Source organism: Mirounga angustirostris, unplaced genomic scaffold, assembly GCF_029215605.1.
Source record: "Mirounga angustirostris isolate CCGP_5_RB_7025 unplaced genomic scaffold, mMirAng1.0.hap1 SCAF_3, whole genome shotgun sequence".
Classification (NCBI taxonomy): Eukaryota; Metazoa; Chordata; class Mammalia; order Carnivora; family Phocidae; genus Mirounga; species Mirounga angustirostris.
Window position 1 is genome coordinate 103,244,676 of NW_026991711.1, and position 26,227 is coordinate 103,270,902.

At 35.9% G+C, this 26,227-nt stretch overlaps 1 protein-coding gene across 2 annotated transcripts in view; it reads right to left on the reverse strand.

Moving 5' to 3' along the window:
* DARS1 (aspartyl-tRNA synthetase 1) overlaps nt 1-26,227 on the reverse strand; it is a 55,978-nt gene that overhangs the window by 23,523 nt on the left and 6,228 nt on the right. For both annotated transcript variants that reach the window (XM_045868947.2, XM_064586461.1), the window contains exon 4: nt 15,359-15,461. In XM_045868947.2, coding sequence (XP_045724903.1) covers nt 15,359-15,461 — 103 coding nt within the window. The remainder of the gene's footprint in view (nt 1-15,358; nt 15,462-26,227) is intronic.

Consider the following 26,227-nt stretch of genomic DNA (forward strand, 5'->3'; position numbering starts at 1 on the left):
TCTAGAGCAGCAGTACCATTTTACATTTCCCACCAGCAATGCATGAGGGTTCCAATTTCGCTACATCACTAACACTCATTATTTTTCCTTTTTTTTGGGGGGGGGGTAATAGTCATCCTAATGGATATGAAGTGATATCTCATTGTGGTTTTGGTTTGCATTTCCCAAATGACTAGTGATGTTGGGCATCTTTTCACATGCTTATTGGCCATCTATGTATTTTCTTTGGAGGAACGTCTATTCAAGTCCCTTGCGCATTTTGGAATTGGGTTGTTATTGTTATAAGTTATCAGAGTTTTTATATATTCTAGATATTAATCCTTTATCAGATATATGATTTGCAAATATTTTCTCCCATTCTGTGGATTGTCTTTTCACTCTCTTGATAGTGCCCTTTGATGCATAAAATGTGTTAGTTTCAATGAAGTCAAATTAATCTAGATTTACTTTTGTCACTTCTACTTTTGGTGTTGTATCTAAGAAATCACTGCTAAATCCAATGTCATAAAGCTTCTGGCCTATGTTTTCTTCTAAGAGTTTTATAGTTTCAGCTCTTATATTTAGGTAATTGATCCGTTTTTAAAAAAAGATTTTATTTATTTATTTGCCAGAGAGAGAGAGAAAGACAGAGAGAGCACAAGCAGGGGGAGTAGCAGGCAGAGGGAGAAGCAGGCTCCCTGCTGAGCAAGAAGCCCAATGCGGGATTCAATCCCAGGACCCTGGGATCATGACCTGAGCCAAAGGCAGATGGCTTAACTGACTGAGCCACCCAGGCGTCCCGGTAATCGATCCATCAGTTAATTTTATATATGGTGTACAGTAAGGTCTTTGGCATATGGATATCTGGTTTTCCCAGCACCATTTGTTGAGAAGACCATCCTTTCCCCATTGAAAGGTCTTGGTACCCTTGTCAAAATTCCGTTGGCCATTTAAGCCAGGGTTTGCTTATATGCTCTCTCTTCTATTCCACTGGTTTATATGTCTATTTTCTTTTTTTTTTTTTAAGATTTTATTTATTTATTTGAGAGAGAGAGAGAGAGCGAGCACATGACGGGGGGGAGGGTCAGAGGGAGGAGACTCCCTGCTGAGCAGGGAGCCTGATGCGGGACTCGATCCCAGGACTCCAGGATCATGACCTGAGCCGAAGGCAGTTGCCTAACCAACTGAGCCACCCAGGCACCCTATATGTCTATTCTTATGTTAGTATCACATACTTTTGGTTACTATAGTTTTATAGGAAGTTTTGAAATCAGGGAGTGCAAGTCCTCTAAATTTGTTTTTTTTTTTTTTTTTCAAAACCGTTTTGGCTGTTCTGGGCCCCTTGAGAGTCCACATGAATCTTAAGATGGATTTTTCTATTTCTGCAAAAAATGCCATTGGGATTTTTGAAAGGGATTGCACTGAATCTGCAGATGGCTTTGAGTAGTCTTACCATACTGCAGAATTTAAGATGGTTTGTTACACAGTAGTTTTTTTGCAATAGCTGACTAATAATACAATCGTAAGTTTAAAAACGTAAAATTAAAAAAAAAATGCTTGAGTTCAAAGCGATCATCTGATCCTAAAAAAGGACTCTGAAATAAGTGAAAGTTTATTTGTACTTATTACATACACAATGGAATCCTCCAGTATGTATTATGCATTGTAAAGGGATTTAAAAAAGATATACAAAATCTGACTATGAAATATTAGGCTTGATTTAATATCAAACACAGCAGAATTTGCCCATTCAAATGAATACTGTCCTCTTCAAAGTGACTTTCAGGGAAAGGTTGTAGGGACTCTAAATGCGTTTCAAAATTAGCACTGCCTAAAACAATCTTAAAACAACTTATCTGGAATTACCTCTTGGTTTTGTCACATAAATTATTTTTTGAGGGGCCAATCTCATTTATACCTATTGTTTACTACTTGTCAGAAATGCCGAAGACCATGACGGAATTCTGTGTGGGGGATAAAAGGAGACCCCCCCCCCAAAAAAAGAAAAATCAAGAGAGTGGCATTAGAGATGCAAGGAAGCAACATGTTTCAAAAAGGAGAGAATAATATATCAGCTATAGGGTTAATATAGAGATTAACCTTACATATAGGATTAATACAGATAGATTAATTAATATATCAACTATAGGTTGACTGTCTCCAAACATTTCTGATAATTTGATATACTCTATCAGTAAAAAAAAATTGGAGGGTATGTACCCCAATGTGTATATATTTTATTTTATTTTTTTCAGATTTTATTTATTTGAGAGAAAGAGAGAGAGAGAGAGGGAGAGCACGTGTACAAGCAGGGGGAGACTGCCTGCTGAGCAGGGAGCCTGTTGCAGGGCTCAATCCTAGGACCCTGAGATCATGACCTGAGCCAAAGGCAGCCACTTAACCGACTGAGCCACCTAGGCACCCATATTTTATTTATTTTAAAATTATATACATGTAATCCTAAGCGTAAGTATTACCCTTAGACAAACATAAAATCAGGGTAAGGTTCATAATTAGCAATAGTGAATGCAGATTCATACTTTATGAGTCTTCCTAGTAATTCCTTATTTGGGAGCAATGACATCTTGTCCAATCTTATTAGATTCTCTCTTGCCCTTCTTTCTCACACACACACACACACACACACACACACACACACAAAGCAGTGCAGAACCTGGCTGACACAAAGATCTGTAAGAGTAGAAGTGTCAGCATTAACATTTTCTCATATGTGCTTATGTTTTAAATTTCATCCTCATTCTGCGGTCTTTATATAAAAATATAATTTTTAACTTTAACAACTGGTATTCAAATTAACTGTAGTCCTTTATAGTAGTCACTATAACTTTAGCTTGAAACTTCATTTTTTTTCTCCAAATTTTTAAATTAGAAAAAAATGGAACGAAGACCACTGAAGGAAATATTACAGATCACTTAACCACTTGGACCTTAAACTTGCTGCTCCTTCTTTCTTTTTTTTTCTTCTAGCTTGAAACTTTAAACACTGTTTACATTCACTGTACTCCTTAACAGCAGTCAATACAAAAAAGGCCTCTAGGGCTGCCTTTAAAAAATATTTGTCTTTACAAAACTCAACCATAGGGCACCTGGGTGGCTCAGATGGTTAAGTATCGGCCTTCGGCTCAGGTCATGATCCCAGGGTCCTGGGATTGAGTCCCGCATTGGGCTCCCTGCTACTTGGGAGCCTGCTTCTCCCTCTGCTTCTCTCTCTCTCTCTGTCTCTCATGAATAAATAAATAAAATCTTTAAAAAAAAAAACCAACTCAACCATAACTAACACAAGATTACTGTGTTCATTACTTTAAAATGGCACTAAATAAAAAATAATTTTAAAAAGAAAAAAGAGATGACTTCTTCTCTTAACTCAAACACCAGCTACTAAATATTAGAAAGTTAATGTCAATGTAAGATGGAGATCCAGAAACACAGGCCTGGATAGGTATCCCATCTTCCTGCTTCCAGACAAATTTCATTTAAAGACCACAAACCATTTTGGACACACAATTAAGAACCTCTTCTTAAAGATCTCTAGGGAATGAGATGTGCCAACCTTCCTATGTAACTCATTTAGTTGCTTCATTTTTATATGCATTCAACCATGAGAAAATTGATCTTTCCAACAAACTGATTAAAATAATGTGTCGAAGAGTCCTGTGGCACTTAAATCCAATTAGTGAGTCAACTTTTCAGATTTGTATATTGATGAATTGGATATTCCTAGGAAAGATAAGTGGGGAAAACAACTGACCCTATATTAAGTGCCAATGTTGCTCTTAAGGAATACACTCAAAAGCTACAAACTGCTAGCGGTACAATCTAGTTAGTAAGGCAAAGATAAGCACCTCAGATTTAATATCTAAAGTAAATGCTAAGATAGTTATCCACTTAAGATATTAAAAGTGACCTCATATTTTGCCTTTTAAATGATTGGGAAACCCCAGCTGGAACTATCTGATTTGATATTTTTAATAGTGGAGTCCTTGCTTTTTTCCACCTGGTATATGGCCAGAGGGAATAGACTTAAATGTAGGGACTCATGGAATTAACATATAAATACCGTTATTTCTGCCACTTTGTTGCGTAGGAGTTCACATGTTTTAAATGTCCAGTCTCTTAGGGTAGCACTATTCAAAATGGAAATACCTTGAGAATAAACAAACAGTCCTTAGGCACTCCTCTAAAGATAATCGCAAGCATTTCACAAATAAGAACTAAGACAAAATGAAAATTAACTGAGGATTAGAAATGGCCTTTTTCTCATGGACATATTTCTAAGCATGCTATTTTCCAAACCAAAGACCCTAGCAGAAAGGGTGGTTAGCTGACTCACTAACTAAGCTGCTACCTTTCCAAAGTGAATGTATTAGTAAATATTCATTTGAATTACTCATGCTTTGCTGGTCCTCAAATTTCTAAAGTAAGCTAAAAACATCTATAAGTAAGGATTTTTGCTTCATTTAAATAAGTAACAGAATCCATCAGAATTTATATGTTGCTGTTCATGTGTTGTTTTTAATCATAATACAAGGCTGATGATATATTAAGCAATACAAGTCATAGTGTTTTCCAAATTTTTCTTTTCTAATTATAATTGTAGTTAGAAATCAAGGGATGAAGAGGAATGAGATACTGAAGAGTTCAGTGAAACAATGAAAACAGGGGGCAGCCTATAAACCTCTATTTTCGTTATAAAGTAGAATACATTCCACTAGGCCCGGCTTAGAATAAAAATCAACTGTTGTGCCACAAATACACAATATACTCCTTAACCTCGTTGTTAGATTATGGGATCAGGAGTCTATGGGGCGTTCACATTCACAGGGCAAAAGAACAGTGGGTAAGGATGCAGTGTGGGTAGTTCTGGGAATGGAACTGGCTTGCATAAGGTCAGACGAGGACAGAAAAAGTAGGACAAAAAGGGGAGACTGGTAAAAAGACCAGAAGTCTTGATGAGGTCCAACAGAAGATTAGGAGGCATGGGACAGGTAAAAAGTTGGAAATTATGGTTAGAGAGAATCGCCACTGGAGTTTAAAATTAAGTTCCAAGGACCGAAATCCAAGTGACAGCCCCAGGAGTGAGTTATTAAAATGAATAGTGAAGCTAGTGGAGGAGAAGTAAGGAATTTTAAGGCCAAGCTATTCCAAATGAACACCTAAAGACATTTAGCATGAGATGATTTGAAATGAGAGGAATACAGTACTATCAGCCAGAAAAATAAAATGGCTTTGAGTAAAATATCCTATTTCATTCAGTCTTTGGAACTTCATGAACTCAAAAGGCTAGAACTTCTCTCCAATTTACTCAGCACAGATAAGCTTAGGTGATATTGCTAGCTGCCTATTCAAACCCACTCTCCTTGTCTTCATGGCTAACAGAGCCCCACTCCCATTCAATATCTGGCAAAGTGCTCTAAGAGAAGGTGAGCCCATCACAGGTCCAGAGAGAGTGGGTCGTGTTTAGTCCCAGCCCATCCTGGGAATTTAGTCCAGATTGACAGTGTCATTTCCACATAGTATCTCAAACCGGAAACTCTGAAGTAATTGTCCACTTCTTTCTTTTCCTCACCCCCACACATTAGCAGTCAGTAAACAGATAAGACTCATGTTTTTACCTACTCACTGGGCAAATATGGTTATCTCTTAAGAGTACCATCAGTTTTGCTATAATACTTGTTTTGAAAATGTGAATTCCAACACAATTGATACATTAGGTATCAATTTAAGCATAATGAGAAGTTTATGCCTACCTACGCCAGACTTCATCAGTGAGAAACATCAGGTCAATATAGACAACTGTACTCAGGTGAACTCAAAACACATACACCTCAAACATCTATCTATGTTACATGCCATACCTATCCACATCTGGCGGTACAATTTTCCTTTTGCTTTCAGCCAGCCTTCCTTCCACCACTTCACAATAATCTACAAGCTGTAACTCTCTGCCACCCATTTCCACAAGGAAACAGTATGTTTTTAAGATTTTTATTTATTTGAGAGAGACAGAACGAGAGCATGAGCAGGGTTGGGGGAGGGTCAGAGGGAGAGGAAGAAGCAGACTCCCTGCCAAGCAGGACACCCGATGCGGGGCTCGATACCAGGACCCCAGGATCATGACCGACTGAGCCACCCAGACGCCCAAACAGCATGTTTTGATTTGTTATGATTTCTCTTCTATGTAGAATCTAAAAGAAAACCAAAACGAATGAACAAACGGCAAAATCAGACCTATAAATACAGACCTATAAATATATCAGAGCACACTGATGGTTGCCAGACAGGAGAGGGATGGAAGGACAGGCAAAATAGGTGAAGGGGAGTGGGAGGTACAGACTTGCAGTTACAGAATGAGTAAGTCATGGAGATGAAAGCTATATACAGTCAGGGAACATAGTCAATGGTATTGTGATAGTACTGTATGGTAAGAGATGATAGCTACACTTGTGGTGAGCATAGCACAGAGCTGTCCAGTTACTATGCTGTACACCTGAAACTAATGTAACATGACATGGTGTGTCAACTATACTTCAATAAAAAAATAAAAATGTGATACTTACTGTAGTATTATTTATGTATTTCTCAACCATTCAACATGTATCAAGCTATTCTACCTATATTTAAAAAAATTAGGTTATTTTTAAAAAATGATGTCACTGATGACCATTGTGCTACTAATCCATTTTCCATATAAACGTTGAGGTTATTACTGCATAATTTTGCACAGCACATGATTTTTAGGAAAGCATCTGTTATGTTACAGCAGAACTGAATGATTATTAGCACTACTTTATAAAAAGTTAACCCTAAAGGACAACCATATTGTGACTGCCCCAACATCTCCTCCCTTGCTGACAACAGAGCAATTCTGAGAGGATTTTTGTTTGCACAAGTGTGTAACAAAAGGCCGATGAGTTAAGGAATAGCAACGGTTATCCAGCCAAACTCTTTCATTTCCTTCCTGAGTCCAGAATCTTAGTAAACGATAAATTCTTTTTTTATATTCAGAATTTGTGGACTTATTTTCCACATCAATTGCATACACGGTTGCTTTGTTGATTGACTCTGTTTTACTACTCACAAGAGTGCTAAGAATGTGCAAGATGCACTGTGTGGCAATGTTGATGATAAGAAAAAAAGACAAAAGGTTAAGTAAAAGTAGATGCAGTTATTAAATCTGCCTAGTGAATTTTGGGGTTCATGTTTATAATTATAGCTATCAAATATTTTTCATATTGAAATTATTCAAGAAAAATAACTATCTTTGCAAACACAAACTCTTTCATTTCTCCCCCCACCCCCAACGCTCCCCACCCCTGCTGTTTCCATTTTAATAGCATGCTTTTTAACAATGGAGTGACTCCTTAGGAAGCCAACTACTGCTTTATGGTAGAGGACACAAGTTCACTAGTATTAATGATAGCTAGAAAAAAAATTTTAATTTCTCCTTTGGAACTGTTTTTAGCATTAACTTATGACTCAACATAAAAATATTTTTATTACTTTATAATCAGTTATACTTTTAAAACCAAAATTATTATTTTTCACCAGTTTTGGTTTTCAACTCGGGCAAGTATCTAAAAGTCATTATCACCATCAGGAAACAAAACAGCTATCTATCTATCTATCTATCTATCTATCATCAATCAACTATGTATCAGAATAAACTACACACTGGAGAAAAGATACTGTTTAGGCAAAAAGCATTACTTTGAGACCGAAAGCATTTCCCAGGCATGAATATATTTCAATAACAGTAAGGTTGTATTCTAAGTGAGCTATATTATGGAGGGCTTTGAACTACTATCATTAGACTCTCAGAGAAATAGGATGACATAGGAGGAATGTGAGCCTTAGAGTCAGAGACCTTACACTTAGTATTTAAATTTCAATTTCCTCAGCTGTAAAAATGAAGACATAAAAAAAACAGTCTATTATCTCATAGTGCTACTCTGAGGATCAAGGGCAAAGTACAAGTATGGCATTTTGCAGCTTCATACTTAATGTATAGGAATATTTAATTATTACTGCTGCTATTGTTATAAGCAATAATATTAATAATGTTGCTGTTATTTGCCTGTACACTGCAACCCAATAAGTATAAAATTTATGCTAGACACTGGAAAGCTTGGCAAAATAAAGGAAGGGCAGTCACTATAATGAATTTTAATTATAGATTGTTTCTTAAACATTTTTTTTGTTTCTTAAAAATAATATTTCACATGTAATAAAAGTCCAGGGGTGTATGTGGGGTGTGTGTGTGTGTGTGTGTGGGCGGGGGCTTCCTTCCATGGTCTTTCATCAAAGAAATATATGTCGCCAGTTAACAGAGGTCACTGAAGAGTATCCCATCATTATTCATATAATCTGCTCAATACATTCAAGATAATGATGGAAGGTTAATAGCATAACCTTTGTATGAAGAGTAGTTTTTACCTTTTATTTCACATTATTTTAGGTACCACATACTTAAGCCCCTCAAAGTGCTTCCACCAAATATCCTGTCACAGTAAAGGCCTAAAATATGTTAAGAAATCCTATATATGAATATATGCTAATTGTTACCTGTTCATAGTAGGGATAAACCTGGGAGTTGGATGAAAGCTAGGTCATGACTACAATTACAATTTTAGATAGTCATCAGCTCATATTTTTCAAAACCATTCCCATTTTATTCCTATCTATCCTCTGCTCCCTCCCCCCCAAATCAATAATGGTGAAAAAGACACTATTTTAAGCTTTTCTTTTTTGCATATTTACATATTCTAATATCAACAGAATATCAACAAAAACTATTAAAATTTTAACACTTCCAGAAACTTGAGTATTAAAAGTTTATAGCAAAAAACAGCAACAAATTTGTTAGCTTTCTGGTTGTTAAAAATAATTTGTTGAATCTTAACCATACTAAGTGAGAAGTGTGCCCCACAGATCTACATAACTACCCATATTCAAAATGAATAATTTGTAAATCTTGGGAAAGATGTAATAAAAGATGAGTTTAAAAAAAAGAATAGACTATAAAGTTGCTACACACTAGTTTTTTCAAGTAATGCACCAACATAAAGTGGAACAATGATGTAAATTAAATATACAATTCATTGAGGCAAAGAACTGAAAACTCCCAAACTCGAGAAACCACATATTTGCCAGTTAAATCAAAATAGCATCTGGAAAGCATAAATTATGTAAGTTGTTTTAAAAATAACAAACCACCTTTGATAATAAAAATCTGTATTCAATTCTTTTTTTTTTTTTAAGATTTTATTTATTTGTTTGAGAGAGAGAATGAGAGTGAGAGAGAGAGCACATGGGAGGGGGGAGGGTCAGAGGGAGAAGCGGGACTTGATCCTTGGACTCCAGGATCATGACCTGAGCCGAAGGCAGTCGCTTAACCAACTGAGCCACCCAGGAGCCCCCCCCCCCCCTTTTTTTAAATGTAGTCTTTATGCCCAGCGTGGAGTCCAGCATGGGGCTTGAACTCACGATCCTGAGATGGAGACCTGAGCTGAGATCAAGAGGTGGATGCTTAACCCACTGAGCCACCCAGGCGCCCCTCTGTATTCCAATTCTTTTTTTTTTTTTTTAAGATTTTATTTATTTATTCATGAGAGACAGAGAAAGATAGAGAGAGGGAAAAGGGAGCCCAACTCAGGACTCAATCCTCAGACCCTAGGAGCAGGACCTGAGCCGAAGGCAGACACTCAACCGACTGAGCTACCCAGATACCCTGTATTCTAAATCTAAGGTAGGCACAACTTGGTTTATAGGTCAAATAACTTCTATTACAGTGAATCAGTACTATCACACTCAATCTAAGACCTTTATATTTCTCAGGCAAGTAGAAATGAAGATGTTTATTAAAAAAGGTTCTTGGGGGCGCCTGGGTGGCTCAGTTGGTTAAGTGGCTGCTTTTGGCTCAGGTCATGATCCTGGAGTCCCGGGATCGAGTCCCGCATCGGGCTCCCTGTTCGGCGGGGAGCCTGCTTCTCCCTCTGACCCTCCCCCCTCTCATGTGCTCTCTCTCTCTCTCATTCTCTCTGTCTCAAATAAATAAATAAAATCTTTAAAAAAAAAAAAAGGTTCTTGGGGTGCCTGGGTGGCTCAGTTGGTTGGGTGACTGCCTTGGGCTCGGGTCGTGGTCCCGGGGTCCTGGGATCGAGCCCCACATTGGGCTCCCTGCTCAGAGGGGGGCCTGTTTCTCCCCCTCCCTCTGACGCTCTCCTGCTCTCTGTCTGCCAAATAAACAAATAAAATCTTAAAAAAATAAATAAATAAAGAAGGTTCTTAGCTTTAAAGAATGAAGACCAGCATATGGTAAACAATTTATGAAGTCACATGGCTAGTTAGTGGGAAGCCAAGTTTCTGGGCTCTCTGGCCCTCTATTATTACACCCAGCTGCCCAAAGGTGGTTTGTAAAAATTAATGGTTTAATAAATCATCCTAGTAGTTCTAAGATGACTTATTTTGTGAACTCATTTGTCTTCACCAAACTCCAATAATGAGTTCAAAATAAACTAGGTAAAAAATTAAGTACTACTCAATATGGCACAGACCACTGGTTCTCAAACTACTACACGGGCTCTCTTTCATGGTATAAACAATGTCAGGGACCACTTTATTTGGTTTTATCATGTTACTTAAATACCTACAAATATAAAAGTAGTATGAATCCATATGCTTAAAGCCCTTAACTTTATTCTATTTTTTTTATATTCTATTTTTTTAATTTTTAATTTAAAGTCTTGTTAGTTAGCATATAGTATACTATTAGTTTCAGGTGTACAATATAGTGACTCAACATTTCCATACATCACCCAATGCTCATCACAAGTGTACTCCTTAATCCCCCATCACCTATTTCATTCATCTTCCTCACCCACCTCCCCTCTGGTAACCATCAGTTTGTTCTCTATAGGTAAGAGTCTGTTTTCTTGGTTTGCCCCCCTCTCTTTTCTTCCCTTTGCTTGTTTGTTTGTTTCTTAAATTCCACAAATGAGTGAAATCATATTTGTCTTTCTCTGACTTATTTCGATTAGCAAAATACTCTCTAGCTCCATCCATGTTGTTGCAAATGGCAAGATTTCATTCTTTTTTATGGCTGAGTAATATTCCATTGGGTGGGTGTATGTATGTATATATATAATATACATATTTTATATATATATCACATATATATACATATACATACATATATACTATATCTTTTTTTTTTAAGATTTTATTTATATACTTGAGATAGAGCAAGATCAAGATCAAGAGAGCACAGAGGAAGGGTGAGAGCACAGAGGCAGAGGGAGAAGCAGGCTCCCACTGAGCAGGAGCCCGATGCAGGGCTCAATCCCAAGACTCTGGGATCATGACCCGAGCTGAAGGCAGACGCTTAACTGACTGAGCCACCCAGGCGCCCCTATACTATATCTTCTTTATCCATTCATCAATTGATGGACACTTAGGCTGTTTCCATAATTTGGCTACTGTAGATAATGTTGCTATAAATATCGGGGCACATGTATCCCTTTGAATAGTATTTTTGTATTCTCTGGTTAAATACCTAGTAGTGTGATTGCTGGATTATAGGACAGTTCTATTTTTAACTTTTTGAGGAACCTCCATACTGCTTTCCATAGTGTATAGCCCTTAACCTTATTTATTTTTTTTCATTTTAAAAATTTATATTTTGGCGACAATTTATTGAGATAGCATTCACATACCATACAATTTCTCATTTAAAGTGTAAAATTCAATGTTTTTTTTACAGATATTTACAGATTTTTGCAACCACAATTTTAGAACATTTTCATCATCATAAATAGAAATTCTGTACCCTTTAGCTATCACTCTCTTATCCCCTCATTCTTCCCCTGGTCCAAACAACCACTAATGTACTTCCTGCCTATATTAGCCCTTAACTTTACATCAAAATGAATTTTAAAGGAAAATGAAAGCAAATATTAAAAATAACAAAATTCAAATAACAATATTAAAGTTTGCTAAACTCAAATGCTGACATTAAAGTTATAGTCTCAGATCCAGTTCTATATTTAATCTGTTTCTGTATCTTTACTTTATTACCAGTAAGGTGAAGAACGTCTGCTCACAATTATATAACATGTTAAGTCTGAGGTTGATTTAGGACAATTAGGCCCCATAATTAACCCAAATACTGCAAATAGCAATCCAAGAATGATAATTTAAATAAAGTTATCAGTTGATAATTTTATAAAACTATCTTGTTCATATGAAAGTTAATAATGTAGCATTGTTAATAGAAATTTGAATCAAATAGGTATCTAATCTGATAACTACTAGAACTGGAAACATTTTTCCTTGCATGGGAACTATTATATTGTTAGTGATCTGCTGCCTCTATATAGACAAAAAATAGGATTCAATAAATCTGCTGGAATAGCACAGGCTTTTAAAAGTTCAGGATGCCTCTTAACTATTAAGTACCACCTGTAATCCAACTTGTTCTCAGCATGTGTTGCTATTCAAACCACAGTAAAATCATCATTAGTACAGAACATGGATATCGTCTGGCTTCAGCTAGCATGAACACAGCTGTAAATATGACAGTAAATGCTATATGAAAAGTACTGAATTCACACAGCAGTTTTCTTTTACAAGTTAGCATTTAAAATGACATGGAAAAATACCCTTACATAATAACTTCAGGATAATCACCGAAATGTACACTAAATTAAAAAAAAAACAACAAAAAACTTCCAGCCTCCTAAGAACATATATCTATGAACCCCAAAGAAATGAAAAGAGAAATGAATGACTGAGGATCATCAAAGACATGGGCTTAAGCTAAGTGACAAAGAATGAGGATTCAACGAATAAAAGCAAGACCTTTAAAATAAGAGGAAGAGAAGTCACTGCCCAGTATGAAGACATATATGGCAAAGTAGTGGGAAATAACATTGTGGTGAGGGAATCCGTAGGCAGAATTAATATTGCACATGGTTGGAAATAGGAAGCCATTAAAGATTTTAGATAAAAATACCACTTGAAAATAAACTGGCATGTGTAGACTTAAGGAAGAGCAAGAAGAGCTTGTATAAATATTAAGTTTATATATGACTGGACTATTTTGTTCCAACCCAACTAACATGTGGCAGAAATTACAAAAAACAACACTAAAAAGAGAACCACCACCAACAACAAAATGTCAAATGCCTTAGAAAACTCATTTGGAGAGACAAAAAGAAGATTTTACTCTCAAAAAAATTTTAGAAAATAACTATATGATTACTTTCATTCTAGTGTCATATCTGAAAATTATTCTTCATGCTTAAGACTATAGACAGTTCATGTGAGCTTAAGGGTTTTGCAGTATGGTATAATAATAATATGTGAGTATAACTGACCACAGCAAGTTATAAAAATACTTACTTTTCATCTTTTACTGTCAAGTAATTTCTTTCTAATGTTATTTATGATTTAACAATAACCTCACACCTTAGATTCTTGTTTTACAGAAATGCCAGCACTGCCAGAGCAAGTAACTTCAAAGATAAATGTATGACAGCTACCTTAATCTTTGTTTTCACAATGGAGCCAATGAACACCCATTTTATTTTTTAAAGATTTTATTTCTTTATTTGTGAGATAGAAAGAGAGAGAGCGAGAGCACAAGCAGGGAAAGCAGCAGGCAGAGGGAGAAGCAGGCTCCCTGCTGATCCCAGGACCCTGGGGTCACGACCTGAGCTGAAGGCAGACACTTAACCGACTGAGCCACCCAGGCGCCCCTCAAAAGATTTTTAGACTAGAATATTTCCTTTAGGCATGTAACACTAAGGTTATAATGCAATTTAATGGAAACACACATTCTATATAAAACTGTCAGCTTCATATATTAGTTTTCAGAACCAATACACAAAAGACAAAAGCCATAAGGTTATTTGCTGATTTGAAATTGACTTTTTCCCAGTATTTTTCAGTACATTAAATATAATTTAGCATATACATCTATGGTTTCCAGGAGCTCTATTTATAGAAGGCTCTGTGTGGAAAGTTTATTTCTAGGGACCAAGTTTATCTATGTCCCATGTCACAGGACTGACCTTAAAAGGCTTGTTGACAATGTACCCCACAAGCACACACCATTATAGACCATGAGATGAAAACAGCAAACCTACTCACCAAAAGATACAGACAGAAGAGATAGAAGTCTCTGGGTAGCAGGATTGCGAGACAGGGTGAGGTGGCACTACTTCACCAGTAATACAAATACTACTGAGTTCATCAGTGAACTGATGTAATTAGTGGCTCTGGAGTTTTTAAACCAGAATACAGACACTGCTGTGGTACAATAAAACTAAATGTGATAAATAAATCTCTAAACCCATACCAGTTACTGAGCATCCAATACCTGTAAAACACTCAGGGAGTCAGGGAGGGCCCAAATATAAATTAGGATGTTAAACTAGATCGTTTTTTAGTTCCTTTCTAGTCCTAAAATTGATAATTCTTTCTATATTCACTCATCTTTGAAAGTATACAACTAAAGAACAGAGATAAAAATCAACAGAAAAATATAACATTTATCCCAGATTTAATTTCTTTTAAAAAACATTTATGCCTATGAAGTATGCTATTACTTAAAATATAAAGATCATCCATTTTTCCAAATCAGATACCTTGATCATTATCATGGAAATAAAATTTTGATTAAATTGAGAAAAACATACAAACAAAACTATCCACACTACCAACTATTATTACCTTAGAGCTACAGCATGCACAAGCACGACACTATCTCTATATCCTGCCTCTTGCAAACTTAATAAAACAATGCATTTCTACAGGAACTCTGAGCCAGACAGCAAGACTTGGGGGAGTGGGTTGATTTTTACTTTTCTTTAACCCTTTTAATGTCAAAGTTAAAAGCTGTAAAATGTTATGACATCTGTTTTACCTCCTTTAGAAGGGAATCATTTGCAAAACTACACTCTCATTTTATATGCTTTTATTTTTCAGTTAGAAAACTTGTTGCTTAATACGCAAATCTCAAAACTGGGGGAGGTAGGAACTGAAGCTCAACAAAACACAGCAAAATAAAGTAGCTTTGCTATGTTGAGGCTGCCAGGCTTTTTGTTACTCTACTTGAAAGTAAATGTGACTTGTCTGTAGAGAGTGCTGCTTCAGCAGTTCCAAATGAATTTCAAGCCTGTGCTCCATATTTTCTCTTTTGTAAGTTTAATGTATTCAGCAATACTGAACTGACAATTTAAATAACTACATTTTTAAACAAACGAAGCATTGATGTTAATGTATGAAAATGGTCCAAACCCCTGGAGTCTTAGTTCCCACCATTGTTTATTCTGACAACAGGATATAATTGCTTACTTACTTGGCAGCAAATTTAACCATCTGCTTGCTTGCATGGTCTCCCACCGCCACGAGTGCCTGGACATTAAACTGCTGCTGACGTAGGACTAAGAAACACTGCTTCCCTGAATAAGACAGAAAGAACACAAGTGTATTAAGGACACGCTACTTCAGGTTTTACAAAGAAGAAAAATGTTTCTCTACTTTAAAATTGAGCCAAAATTTACCATACTCATTAGGTACGTACATACATGTATCTGGCTTCCATGGCCCAAATACTCAGACTGTTGACAAGCTTTAAAGAAACCCAAGTTCCCACTATGAGTAACAAAAATGCTTTTAACATGTTTGTTATGAGAACATAGGCAAATCACCAATTTCAAAAAAATATAAATCAGAAAATTATTCTGTCATTGCATTGATTAAACAAATTTCAAGTAACTTCAGATCACTTTCAACATTCATTCAATAACAAGTGTATTCTACAGGCAAAGGCACTGTGCTAACCACTATGGGATCTTCGATCATCAATGATGAAACCACAGAAGTGCTAATAAACTGCTTAGTATCAAGAACACAAGCATTCTGTGCAGGTGGTCCATTTTACTTCCCACCAAAGTACATTTTAAAGAGCACTTAGAATGACAGGCCAGTTTCTTCCATGTTCTATTTTCCTGTTTTCCTTTATCATATTCCTCATCTTTCATCCTTTATAAGAGTTTCGCATTTTCCTCTTCACTCCAAATATCTTTTTTTTTTAGAAAAGATTTTATCTATTTATTTGAGAGAGAGGAAGAGAGTGAGCAAGAGAGCACGAAAGCTAGGGGAGTTGCAGAGGGAGAGGGAAAAGCAGGCTCCCCACTGCGCAGGTAGTCCAACGCAGGGCTCAATCCCAGGTCCCTAGGATCATGGCCTGAGCCAAAGGCAGATGCTTAACCAACTGAGCCACCCAAGTGCCCCTCCAAATAACTTATTTTGCATATAAAAGATCATTCCCTTTATCCTCTACAACCAGTTTTATTTTTACATATTCTGGGCCTCATGAGCCCCCCAATCTCCCCTCCTTTCATAAGGAACTGCCATTCCCTATTCTTAACCTTTTCAAAAATATTATTCTAATAGATTCAGTGACTTTTTATCCTTGTGACATCCTTTTCCTCCAAACCAGATTCTTTTTAAGTCTCTGATCAAGTTTTGGGAAATTACTTCCTCATAAAACAAGTTAAATCTTTAGAAGACCACTTTTCTCATCAGATTGTTTTATAAGACATCAAAAGATTTCAGTTTTTAAAGTCCTTGCAAAAAAAAAAGCAAAAATGCAAGAAGACTTAGTCATTACTTTCAACATATAGTATTTTGAAACACAAATCAGACCACAATCATGAGTCTAAAAAAAACCTTGCCAAGTGCCAACAGAGACATAATCTATGGACTTCAGAGTAATTTATGACTTACATATTTTTTTTAAAGAGATTTTATTTATTTATCTGACAGCGAGAGAGAGACCATGAGAGCAGGAACACAAGCAGGGGGAGTGGGAGAGGGAGAGGCAGGCCTCCTGCGGAGCAGGGAGCCTGATGCGGTGCTCGATCCCAGGACCCTGGGATCATGACCTGAGCCAAAGGCAGATGCTTATTGACAGCCACCCAGGCACCCCATGACTTACATATTTTTAACCACCAAATACACATTTATTTTCCCTTTCCTTTGGACTATGATGCAGTCATAAAGTAAAATCTTAAAAAAGAAAGTTACACGTACTAAACACATTCAAGGGGATTTTAAGATACTGAATGGATAAAGATTGTTACCGTGAAGAAATCTGCAGATGGATCAAAATGACATTATCCTGGGAATGACTGAAACCACAGAATGTTTGAGAAACCTTTAACAGAATGTTTCTGTGAAATGGAAGGGAATGTGATTTAGCAAATATTTTGGCTGCTCTAATAGGGCAGATAGGCAGCACAGACCTAGCTGCACTACAAAGCCATGCTGCGATGAACTCCAATGCTACACAAAAGACCTTGAGAGAGAAAGGAGCTCTAGAGGACTTACAAAAAGGGTTAGCACATGAAAATGTCTCTGGGTCAGCACTAGGGGGTAACAGTGTAAGGGTTGGTAAAGAGTAAAAGCTTTGAAATCAAAAGACCTAGGATCCTATCCTATCACTTCCTAGGAAGGGGCCTGAGGGAAAATTATTAAACTACTTTATGCTTAAGTTCTTCATCTGCAAAATGGAGAAAATAACAGTATGTCACTCATGGGGTTTTCTCCTACAATCTTGAGGATTATACAGGTAATATATTTAGAGCTATGACACACCCAATTAATGTTAAATATGAATTGTTATTAATTAATGTTAATAATTATTAACAGCACCACTGCTACTGGCTACTTATTTGATTGACTACCATTCCTTTTTCACATTTGGATTACAATGTGCAACAACCATGCCAGGTGCTGGGAACACAAAGTAAATATTTGATAGACAATCATGATAGACTATTATGCAAAGAAGGTGATAAAACCATATAAAGTATAATCCCAATTTTGTCTAAGTATATTAATATTGTGCAAAGGAAAAAAAACAGCAAAATGTGAAACTGATTGGATAGGAAAAAAACACCACAATGTGGCTACTAACAGATGTGAAATTATGGGAAGTTATGCTGTTCTTCGTATTTTTTTTTTTTCTCTGAACTTTCTACAGTAAGCATGTACTATTTTTCTAATCAGAAAAAATACTTTTTAAGGAAATAATACAGTCAGGGAGGTAAGTATAGAAGAAATGTAAGGGCTGAAAGGACATCTTGGCCATCTTCAAGATTTAACACAAATAGTATGTAGAACCTGGTGAGTTCTAGGAGGCTAAATATAGAAGCAAATGCGCTCCCTTAAGATTTGACCTCATTCTAGGGAAAACAAATCAAGAAATCAGTGGTAATGGGTGGAGTGAAAATTGTTCACTGTTCTCTTTTAATGTTTAATGTGTTTATTGTATGTAATTCTAAATATTACACCTCTTATTTTTTAAAAAAGGAAACAGATGGAAGGGAGGGGATGAAGTAGTAAAACCAGCACCATGAGATATTATATAAACCTACAAGTAAAAATGTATCAGCACAAAAACATCCAGATTAATGCAACAGAAAAATAAACTCAAAATAGACCCTATTAGAGAAAAGAAATTCTAATTCTAGATAGAATTCAGAAAATTAAAAAAACCCAACAAATAAAAAACTGAGTAAAAAATGAAACTGAATATTAAACTGTACAAAAAAGGAGAGACCTTTCCAAGTTTAAAAGTTACAGAATATCTATATACAAAAAAACTGAAATACTGGGAAAAAGTATTTGCTGAATGACATAACCTATATGAGTAAACATCCTTAATACATAGAGATCATAAAGATTTATAAGTAAAGGACACTGAGATTCCAATAGGTAAATGGGCAATGAACTATAACAAATCATTTGAAAGAAAGAGAAAAAGCCTGACTAGGTAAATAGAAGGAAAAAAATGAAATGAAGGTAATTCAAGTTGAAGCAAACAATGATGACACATAATTTACCTCTCAAATTAAAAAATATGTAATGTTATCTAATGCTTGATAGAATTAAGTGAAAACCGTTCCTTCGTAAGTTGCTGATGGCAAAGTAAAGTTGCATATGCTTTCGGAGAATCATTTGGCAATGGGCATTAAAAACTTAAAATCATTCTCTTTGCTTCAAGAAATTTATTTCTTAGAATGTATGTTAAGGGGGCACCTGGGTGGCTCAGTTGGTTAAGTGTCTGCCTTCGGCTCAGGCCATGATCCTGGGGCGGCTCAGGTCATGATCCAGGGGCGTCAGGCTCCCTGCTCAGCAGGGAGTCTGCTTCTCCCTCTCCCTCTAACCTCCCCCCGCCCCCGCCCCGGTTCATGCTCTCTTAAATAAATAAAATCTTTAAAAAAAATGTATGTTAAGGAAATTGAGTATGGAAAGAGTCACAGTGACAAAGATGTTCACAGCAGTATTATTTCTACAAAAGCACTGAAGCTCTGTTATCACTCCATATTTAGGCAGTCTTTACTAGTGGAATGATCTACATGTGACTTTAATGCTATGGTTCCCAGGTTTTTGGTGTTCAAAGCACTTTCAAATACTAGAACCTTGATGGTCCACTCAAAAAGATTTTTAAAAGACTCAAAAAACCCACAAAAATCCAGTACTGGTTTCCTGGTTAAGTAGACCTGTCTACTCAGACTACTTCTATCAAGTACTTTCAAGACCAAGTTCTTGGCTGTTAGTAAACAAAATTGTTCCTTCCTTGGCTCTGGTTGGTGATACACTGCACTGCATGACCTGCTTTGTTTTGCATTTTGCAAGGCACTATCTCATAAACACTGGTGAGTGATAATGGGGAGCAGCATGTGAACTGCCATCCCTTTTATGTAAATTTAAAAAACAAAGAATATACCCATGCTTGTAAACCCATTTTCTCCTGGAAGGATACACAAGGAACAACAATGGTCATTTTGGAGGGGAAGAGATTGTGATGACATGGAGAAACTAGAATTGTGAGACTATTTTTCCTTTTATATCTTTTTTTTTTAAAGATTTTTAAATTTATTTTTGCGAAGAGAGAGAGAAAATGAGATAGCAAGCATGAGCAGGGGGAGGGGCACAGGGAGAACCAGACTCCAGGCTGAGCAGGGAGCCCAATGTGGGACTCAATCCCTGAACCCCGGGACCATTACCCGAGTTGAAGGCAGACGCTTAACTGACTGAGCCATCCAGACGACCTTTCCTTTTATATCTTTTTTGCACCTTTAGAATTTTAATTTTTACTATATCCATATATTACCTTTTATTCTAAGAAGCAAATATGTAATTTCTCACTTTAGCAAAAAAGTCCTCTCTGTGTAAGTTAGTATTGGAATTTTATAACAAAGACTAATCAACTGTTAAATATTTCTCATCTTTCTTCTTGGAACCCGCCAACCAGGAGACAGTTTATAGAAAGGAAGATAGAGTCAATGTTCAAAATAGCTGAATAAATTTGCTACTTTTGGATATTTTAAATTTAGCTCCTAACAGTTAAGAATTTGTGTGGCATTTTGATTCTTAAGTTTTTAGAAGAGGCAGTTTATTTCTTAAGTTTACACAAGAGTCCTGTTTTGGAAAATGTAAAGTTTGATACCTCGTATAGCACCTAGTGCATTCTTTATTTCTAAGCTGAAGAACAAACATGGTCCTGGTCAGGACAAAAAGGCTCACCCTCATCTCCATTACAGTGATAGCTCAGTAATAAAGTGAGCTTTTGTGGGAGAATTACGTTATCCAACATGTGAGGCAATCTTATGTTTTCATCTCTTCCTACTGTCTTTTAGCTTGCCAAGCTCCTGAATTCATTATTTAGATAATGTACCTTAACTTCCTAATACCCAACATTAACATTTTCCTTCATCATTTATGTTAATTCATTACCGAATAAAACAGCAATGACCTAAATATATTCTAAAGTACTTTCCATTTGTTATTTCCCCTGAAATATTCTTGCATGAACATAAATTGAGGTCCTAAACTATCTGATAACCAAAATAAACTAGCTATTTTGGAAGTATAAGTAAGTTTTCAGAAAGGACAGTACTAGAGAAGTATTTTGTGCCAATGACTTCAATGTAGTATATATAAAATTTGAAAGGAGTCACAGATATTTCAATTACTCTTTCAGTATGCAGGCTTCAGCTCATAAGCTTTCACAATCTAAAGAAATAAATTTTAAGTGTATCACTAAGAGTTCAAAATTTCTCATTGCTCCTGTATAAACCACTTGATTTTAGGGATAGGATACATAAATCTAGTAAGAAATCTGATTTAATTTTTAAAAATTTATGAAATACTACCCTTAAGAATATTTGTTATAATAAGTTGTGGTTTGGTTTTTTTTTTGACATAACAGGATTCTAGTTGTCATACTTCTGACACTATGATTTTGACACTTCCATTTCCTTATTTGTGGCTTTCTAGAGCTTTGCACTACTTGAAACTGCCAGCATGGGTTACTTCCCCCAAGTCCAGTTTTAATGTGTTACTACTTTTGGAGTTAAGGCACCTGAATGCTTCCAAGTCAGTCATATTTACTGGCAATTTTTCCTATGTAAGGAAGAAGGGAGTAGCAGCAATCAGGGTTTTGCAAATTCAAACCATAAGATTCTCTTTCTTTCTTTAGATAATCTATTTTTTTTTTTTTAAGATTTTATTTATTTGAGAGAGAGAGAAAGAGAGAAAGTGAGCGCGCACAAGCAGAGGGAGAGGCAGTTTCCCCTCAAAGCAGAGAACTTGATGCGGGGCTCGACCCCAGGACCCCGAGGATCATGACCTGAGCCCAAAGCAGACGCTTAACCAACTGAGCCACCCAGGTGCTCCTAGATAATCTACTTTGGCAGAAATAAAAAACATTGATGATCATTATTGGTAACAATATAGAGAAAGTGGTACTGTCATATACTTTTGGGACTATTACCTGGCTAGTTTTTTTGGAGAATAGTCTGGTATAAGAAATTTTAAATAAGCATACATATGCCCTTCAACCCAAGAATTTCACTTCTAGAGATCTACCTTGGAAAAATACTGCCTTATGTAGATCTGTAACTAGTATCATGGAAAGATCTCCAAGAAACACTTACTTGAAAATTTAAAAAGTTGCAAAATAACATGTAAAATATATCATCTACGTAAAATTAAGACAAGTTAAAAGTCACATGCACAAAACAAAAACCTATATGTGTGCGTATGTGCATTAAAAAGAAAGATTTTTAGAAAGACACAACAAATTATTAGGAATTAACAGAAAGGCTGAGGCAGAGGATAGGGTGTAGAGAAGAAAAAAGGAAGTATCAATTCTGTATTCTCAGAAAAATTTATGTAAAGATATTAATGTATTACTTAGGTAACTTACAGCTTAAATACAGATACAAACATATATACAAACTTAAAAACAAAAAGATTTTCCAATAAAAAATTATGAAAACCAGATTAATGCAAAATTCCAAGGAAAAAAACACTGAAACTTAACCTAGTACTATACTAAAAGAATACTACCCACACCTTTGCCAAATTCAGTTTATTCCAAGAATCCAAAAATGGTTCAACATTAAGAAATCCAACTACTATAAATCATTACAATTACAAAGAGTTGATTCTTGTTATTTGTGGTAGTTATGTTCTATAAAGTCAGCATGAACGATGAATTTGCAAACACCAAACCATTTTTCCTAGGGGAAATACAAGGTTAGGTTCCCGTGAGCCTCTGGTCACAAAATTTTCACCAGTCCATCAATACATAACCTTGTTTGGTAGGTGCTTGTTTGAAGGCACACTCTTTAATATATATTGTTGATTCATTAACATTGAACTAACGGCCAACAGCACTGTAACTCATGCTTGAATGAAGCTTATCTAACACATGTATTTTCTAAGCAAGGCATAAGCCTTCTTGCACTTAGGAACACTAAAGTACTTTAGCACTATGCTTGGTGGCCACTGTAAACAGCCATATCACCAACTTTTACAAAGCACAAGACTATGAAGAATGTGGCATTAAATAGATTGTGAAAGAACACTTGTTCAAGAGAGCTGATACAAGAAGGCAGAGCTTCACAGTTTGACCTCAGCTGGGAACATGTGCATTGGGCGACTCAAGTGTTTTGCCTCTCTGCACAGGTACACGTCTGGCATTTCTGTGAATGAGAGTGAAAGTGCTGCAGGTATTGATTTTGGGGTTACAACTACATTTTAGCAAGCAGGAGAATTTGCAAATACACAATCCATGAATAAAGAGGATCAACTACATTTTAATTTTTTATTATATGGAAAATTTCAAAAAACACAAAAGCAGAGAGATTAGTGTATGAACCTCTATATAAATACACTCAATACAATTATATTTTGAGGGAAAAAAACTGATGAAAAAAGGCCTAGTAAAATTTAACATCTATTCCTGATAACAGAAAATTTGGACTAGAAGAAAACTTCTTTTAATCTAGTCTTTAAACTTTGGCATTGTTTTCTAATGACATTTTATGCAGAACACCCAAAGTCATGAAATAACTCATCAGGAGTTTAAATCTCTGCTGTTTGAAAAATTCTTCATTGAGGGAATCCCCGTAGTACTGGAGAATCTACTAATCATTGCAAAGAGAAACAAAAAATGAGATAAACATTTGAAAGAAAAGGACAAGAAGATCATTATTTGTAAATGATACCAATGTCTACCTACAGTCCCCATGTACTTCAATAATTATCAACTCATGGACATTCTTGTTTCAGCTTTATCCCAATCCTCATATCCCTCTATTCCTATACTACTGTGAAGCAAATTTCAGCCACATTATTTCATCCATACATAATTCAGTATGGATCCCTAAGAGATAAGATCTTTTTAAAAATAACATTACCACAGTACAATTATCCCAACTTAAAAAAGAGTATTTTTTAACATCAAACATCCAGCCAATGTTCAAACTTCCAAGAGTCTCAAGTGTCCTTCCTTCCTTCATTTATTTAACTATATATTTAACTTCTGATCCAAATAAGTGACTGTTGAGAGATAAAATTCTTAAGTCCATCCCTCCCTTTTCAATTTATTTGTCTAAGAGATATGGTCATTTTTGCCCAGTAGTTTCCTATAGTCTAAATTTCGCTGATTGCATCCTCATTGTTACTTAACATATTCCTTTGTCCTATGTTTTTCCTATAGGTTGGTGGTTAGATCTAAAGGCTGAATGAGATTCAGGTACAATTTTTTTGGGCAAGCCTACTGCATTGGGTGGTGTTGAGTTCTTTCATGAATAGACATAAAATATTTCTGGTTGTTTCTCTATTGTGTCATTAGCAGTCACTGCTGAAGAATGCCTGGGTAATTTACTAGGGGCAAAATGATGAAGTTCTAACATACTTTTTTTCATTTTATTAGATGGAATACCTCTCCAGCAACTTCCCCCTATCTACCATTTGATTAGCCAGTGATACTCAACTCATTCAGAAATGGTACTTTCTCTTTATCAGTTTTCAAAATAATGAGCTTGTTTCATTGGTGACCAACCAGGTTTTGTTGCCTGTCTTAGATTATAAATTTAAGGATTTAAAAATATCTGATGTGTTTCGATTCACTGCGGTTATCCTTACTGTACTCCAATTGTTCCATTAGGGGGATGCGTGTGCAAAGGGAAATATTCTTGGCTCAGGCCTACATGTAGCATGCATTGTATCTTTTAATTTGCTAAATAACTATGTTTAGGAAACATACAAAGGCTCCCAGTCTAATGGGAGAAAGACAAGTAAATGAAGGATTACAATACAATGTGGTTATCTTTTGGTAGAATAAATGGCCCAAACTTTCAGAAAGGCAAATCAACATTTTTGAAAAAATTAAAACTCCACCAGTTTTCTCAAAGTCCAACAGTATTCAGCTATTTGGGGGGGGGGGGGGGGAGTATACTGGAAGAACAGACAAATGTTTAGTTCTAGTGATCCTGAGAGTGAGATATATGTATATGTACATGAGATATATGTATAAAATGGTGTACATTAATGCTATAATAAATATTTTAAAACAAGTAAGAAATGTAACATAGAATGTATTAGATATTACAGAAGTAATTAGCTCTGCTGGGGAGACTAAGTACCTTAGAAAACTACCACATTCCGTTCATATTCTACCAATTACTAGGAGTTCTTGGGCCTATCATTTGAAGTGTCAGTATCCTCATTTACAAAGTGGAATAACAAAGCCTGTTCTGCCTATTTCACAAATTTGTAGGGATGATCAAATGTGCAAAGTGTGTGAAAAGTATAAAATTATAAACTAATGTTGTCAATATTTTTAGACAATTTTGAACACTAGGCTAAGACAATTTTCTATAAGGAAAAGGCCTAAGTTATCCTCATCTTTCTTCTTTGTTGTTAATGCTAAATTCTTAGTACTGCCTGACAGAACTTTCTACAGTGACAAAAATATTCTGTATGTATGCTTTATGTGGGAGCCACTAGCCATTGTGGCTATTAAATACTCAAAATACAGCTCGTAACTTGAACTACTGAATTTAAATTTAAATAGTTAAAGGTAGCCAGTGGTCACTGTATTGAATAACCTGAACGTAGCCTTATTTCTTTGTTACCTATCTTGCTATCTAAATTAAATATTACAAATATAAGAATATTAACATATGAAAAGCTTCTCAAACATACTCTTCACTTAAAAAAATTAAACTTTTGGGGTGCCTGGGTGGCTCAGTTGATTAGGTGTCCTATTTTTAATTTTGGCTCAGGTTATGATCTCAGGGTTGTGAGACAGAGCCCCGTGTTGGGCTCTGCACTCAGTGTGGAGCCTGCTTGGGATTCTCTCTCTCTCCCCCTCCCGCAACTCAAAAACAACAACAAACCCAAAAAGAAACAAACAAACAAAAAAACCCCCAAAAAACCAACCTTAAAATTTTGAGAGGTGCTAGAAAAGTACCTTAAAGTCTTGGATTTAATCTGAGTCTCTAAGGTCAAATTATTTTTAAGGATGTCTTTTATTAATTTTTTGTTTTTAAGTAGGCTCTACACCCATGGCGGAGCCCAACATGGGGCTTGAACTCACGACCCAGAGATCAAGACTTTAGCTGAGATCAAGAGTTGGAGTTTAGGAGGAGTAAGATGGTGGAGGAGTAGGAGACCTAAATTTTGTCTGGTCCCAGGAATTCAGCTATAGTTATCAAACCATTCTGAACACCTACAAATTCAACAGGAGATCGAAGAAAAGAATAGCAGCAATTCTATGAACAGAAAAGTGACCACTTTCTGGAAGGAAAAATGTCTTCTCTTGAGCACAGATATAAAGGGTAAGAAATATCAGCAGGAA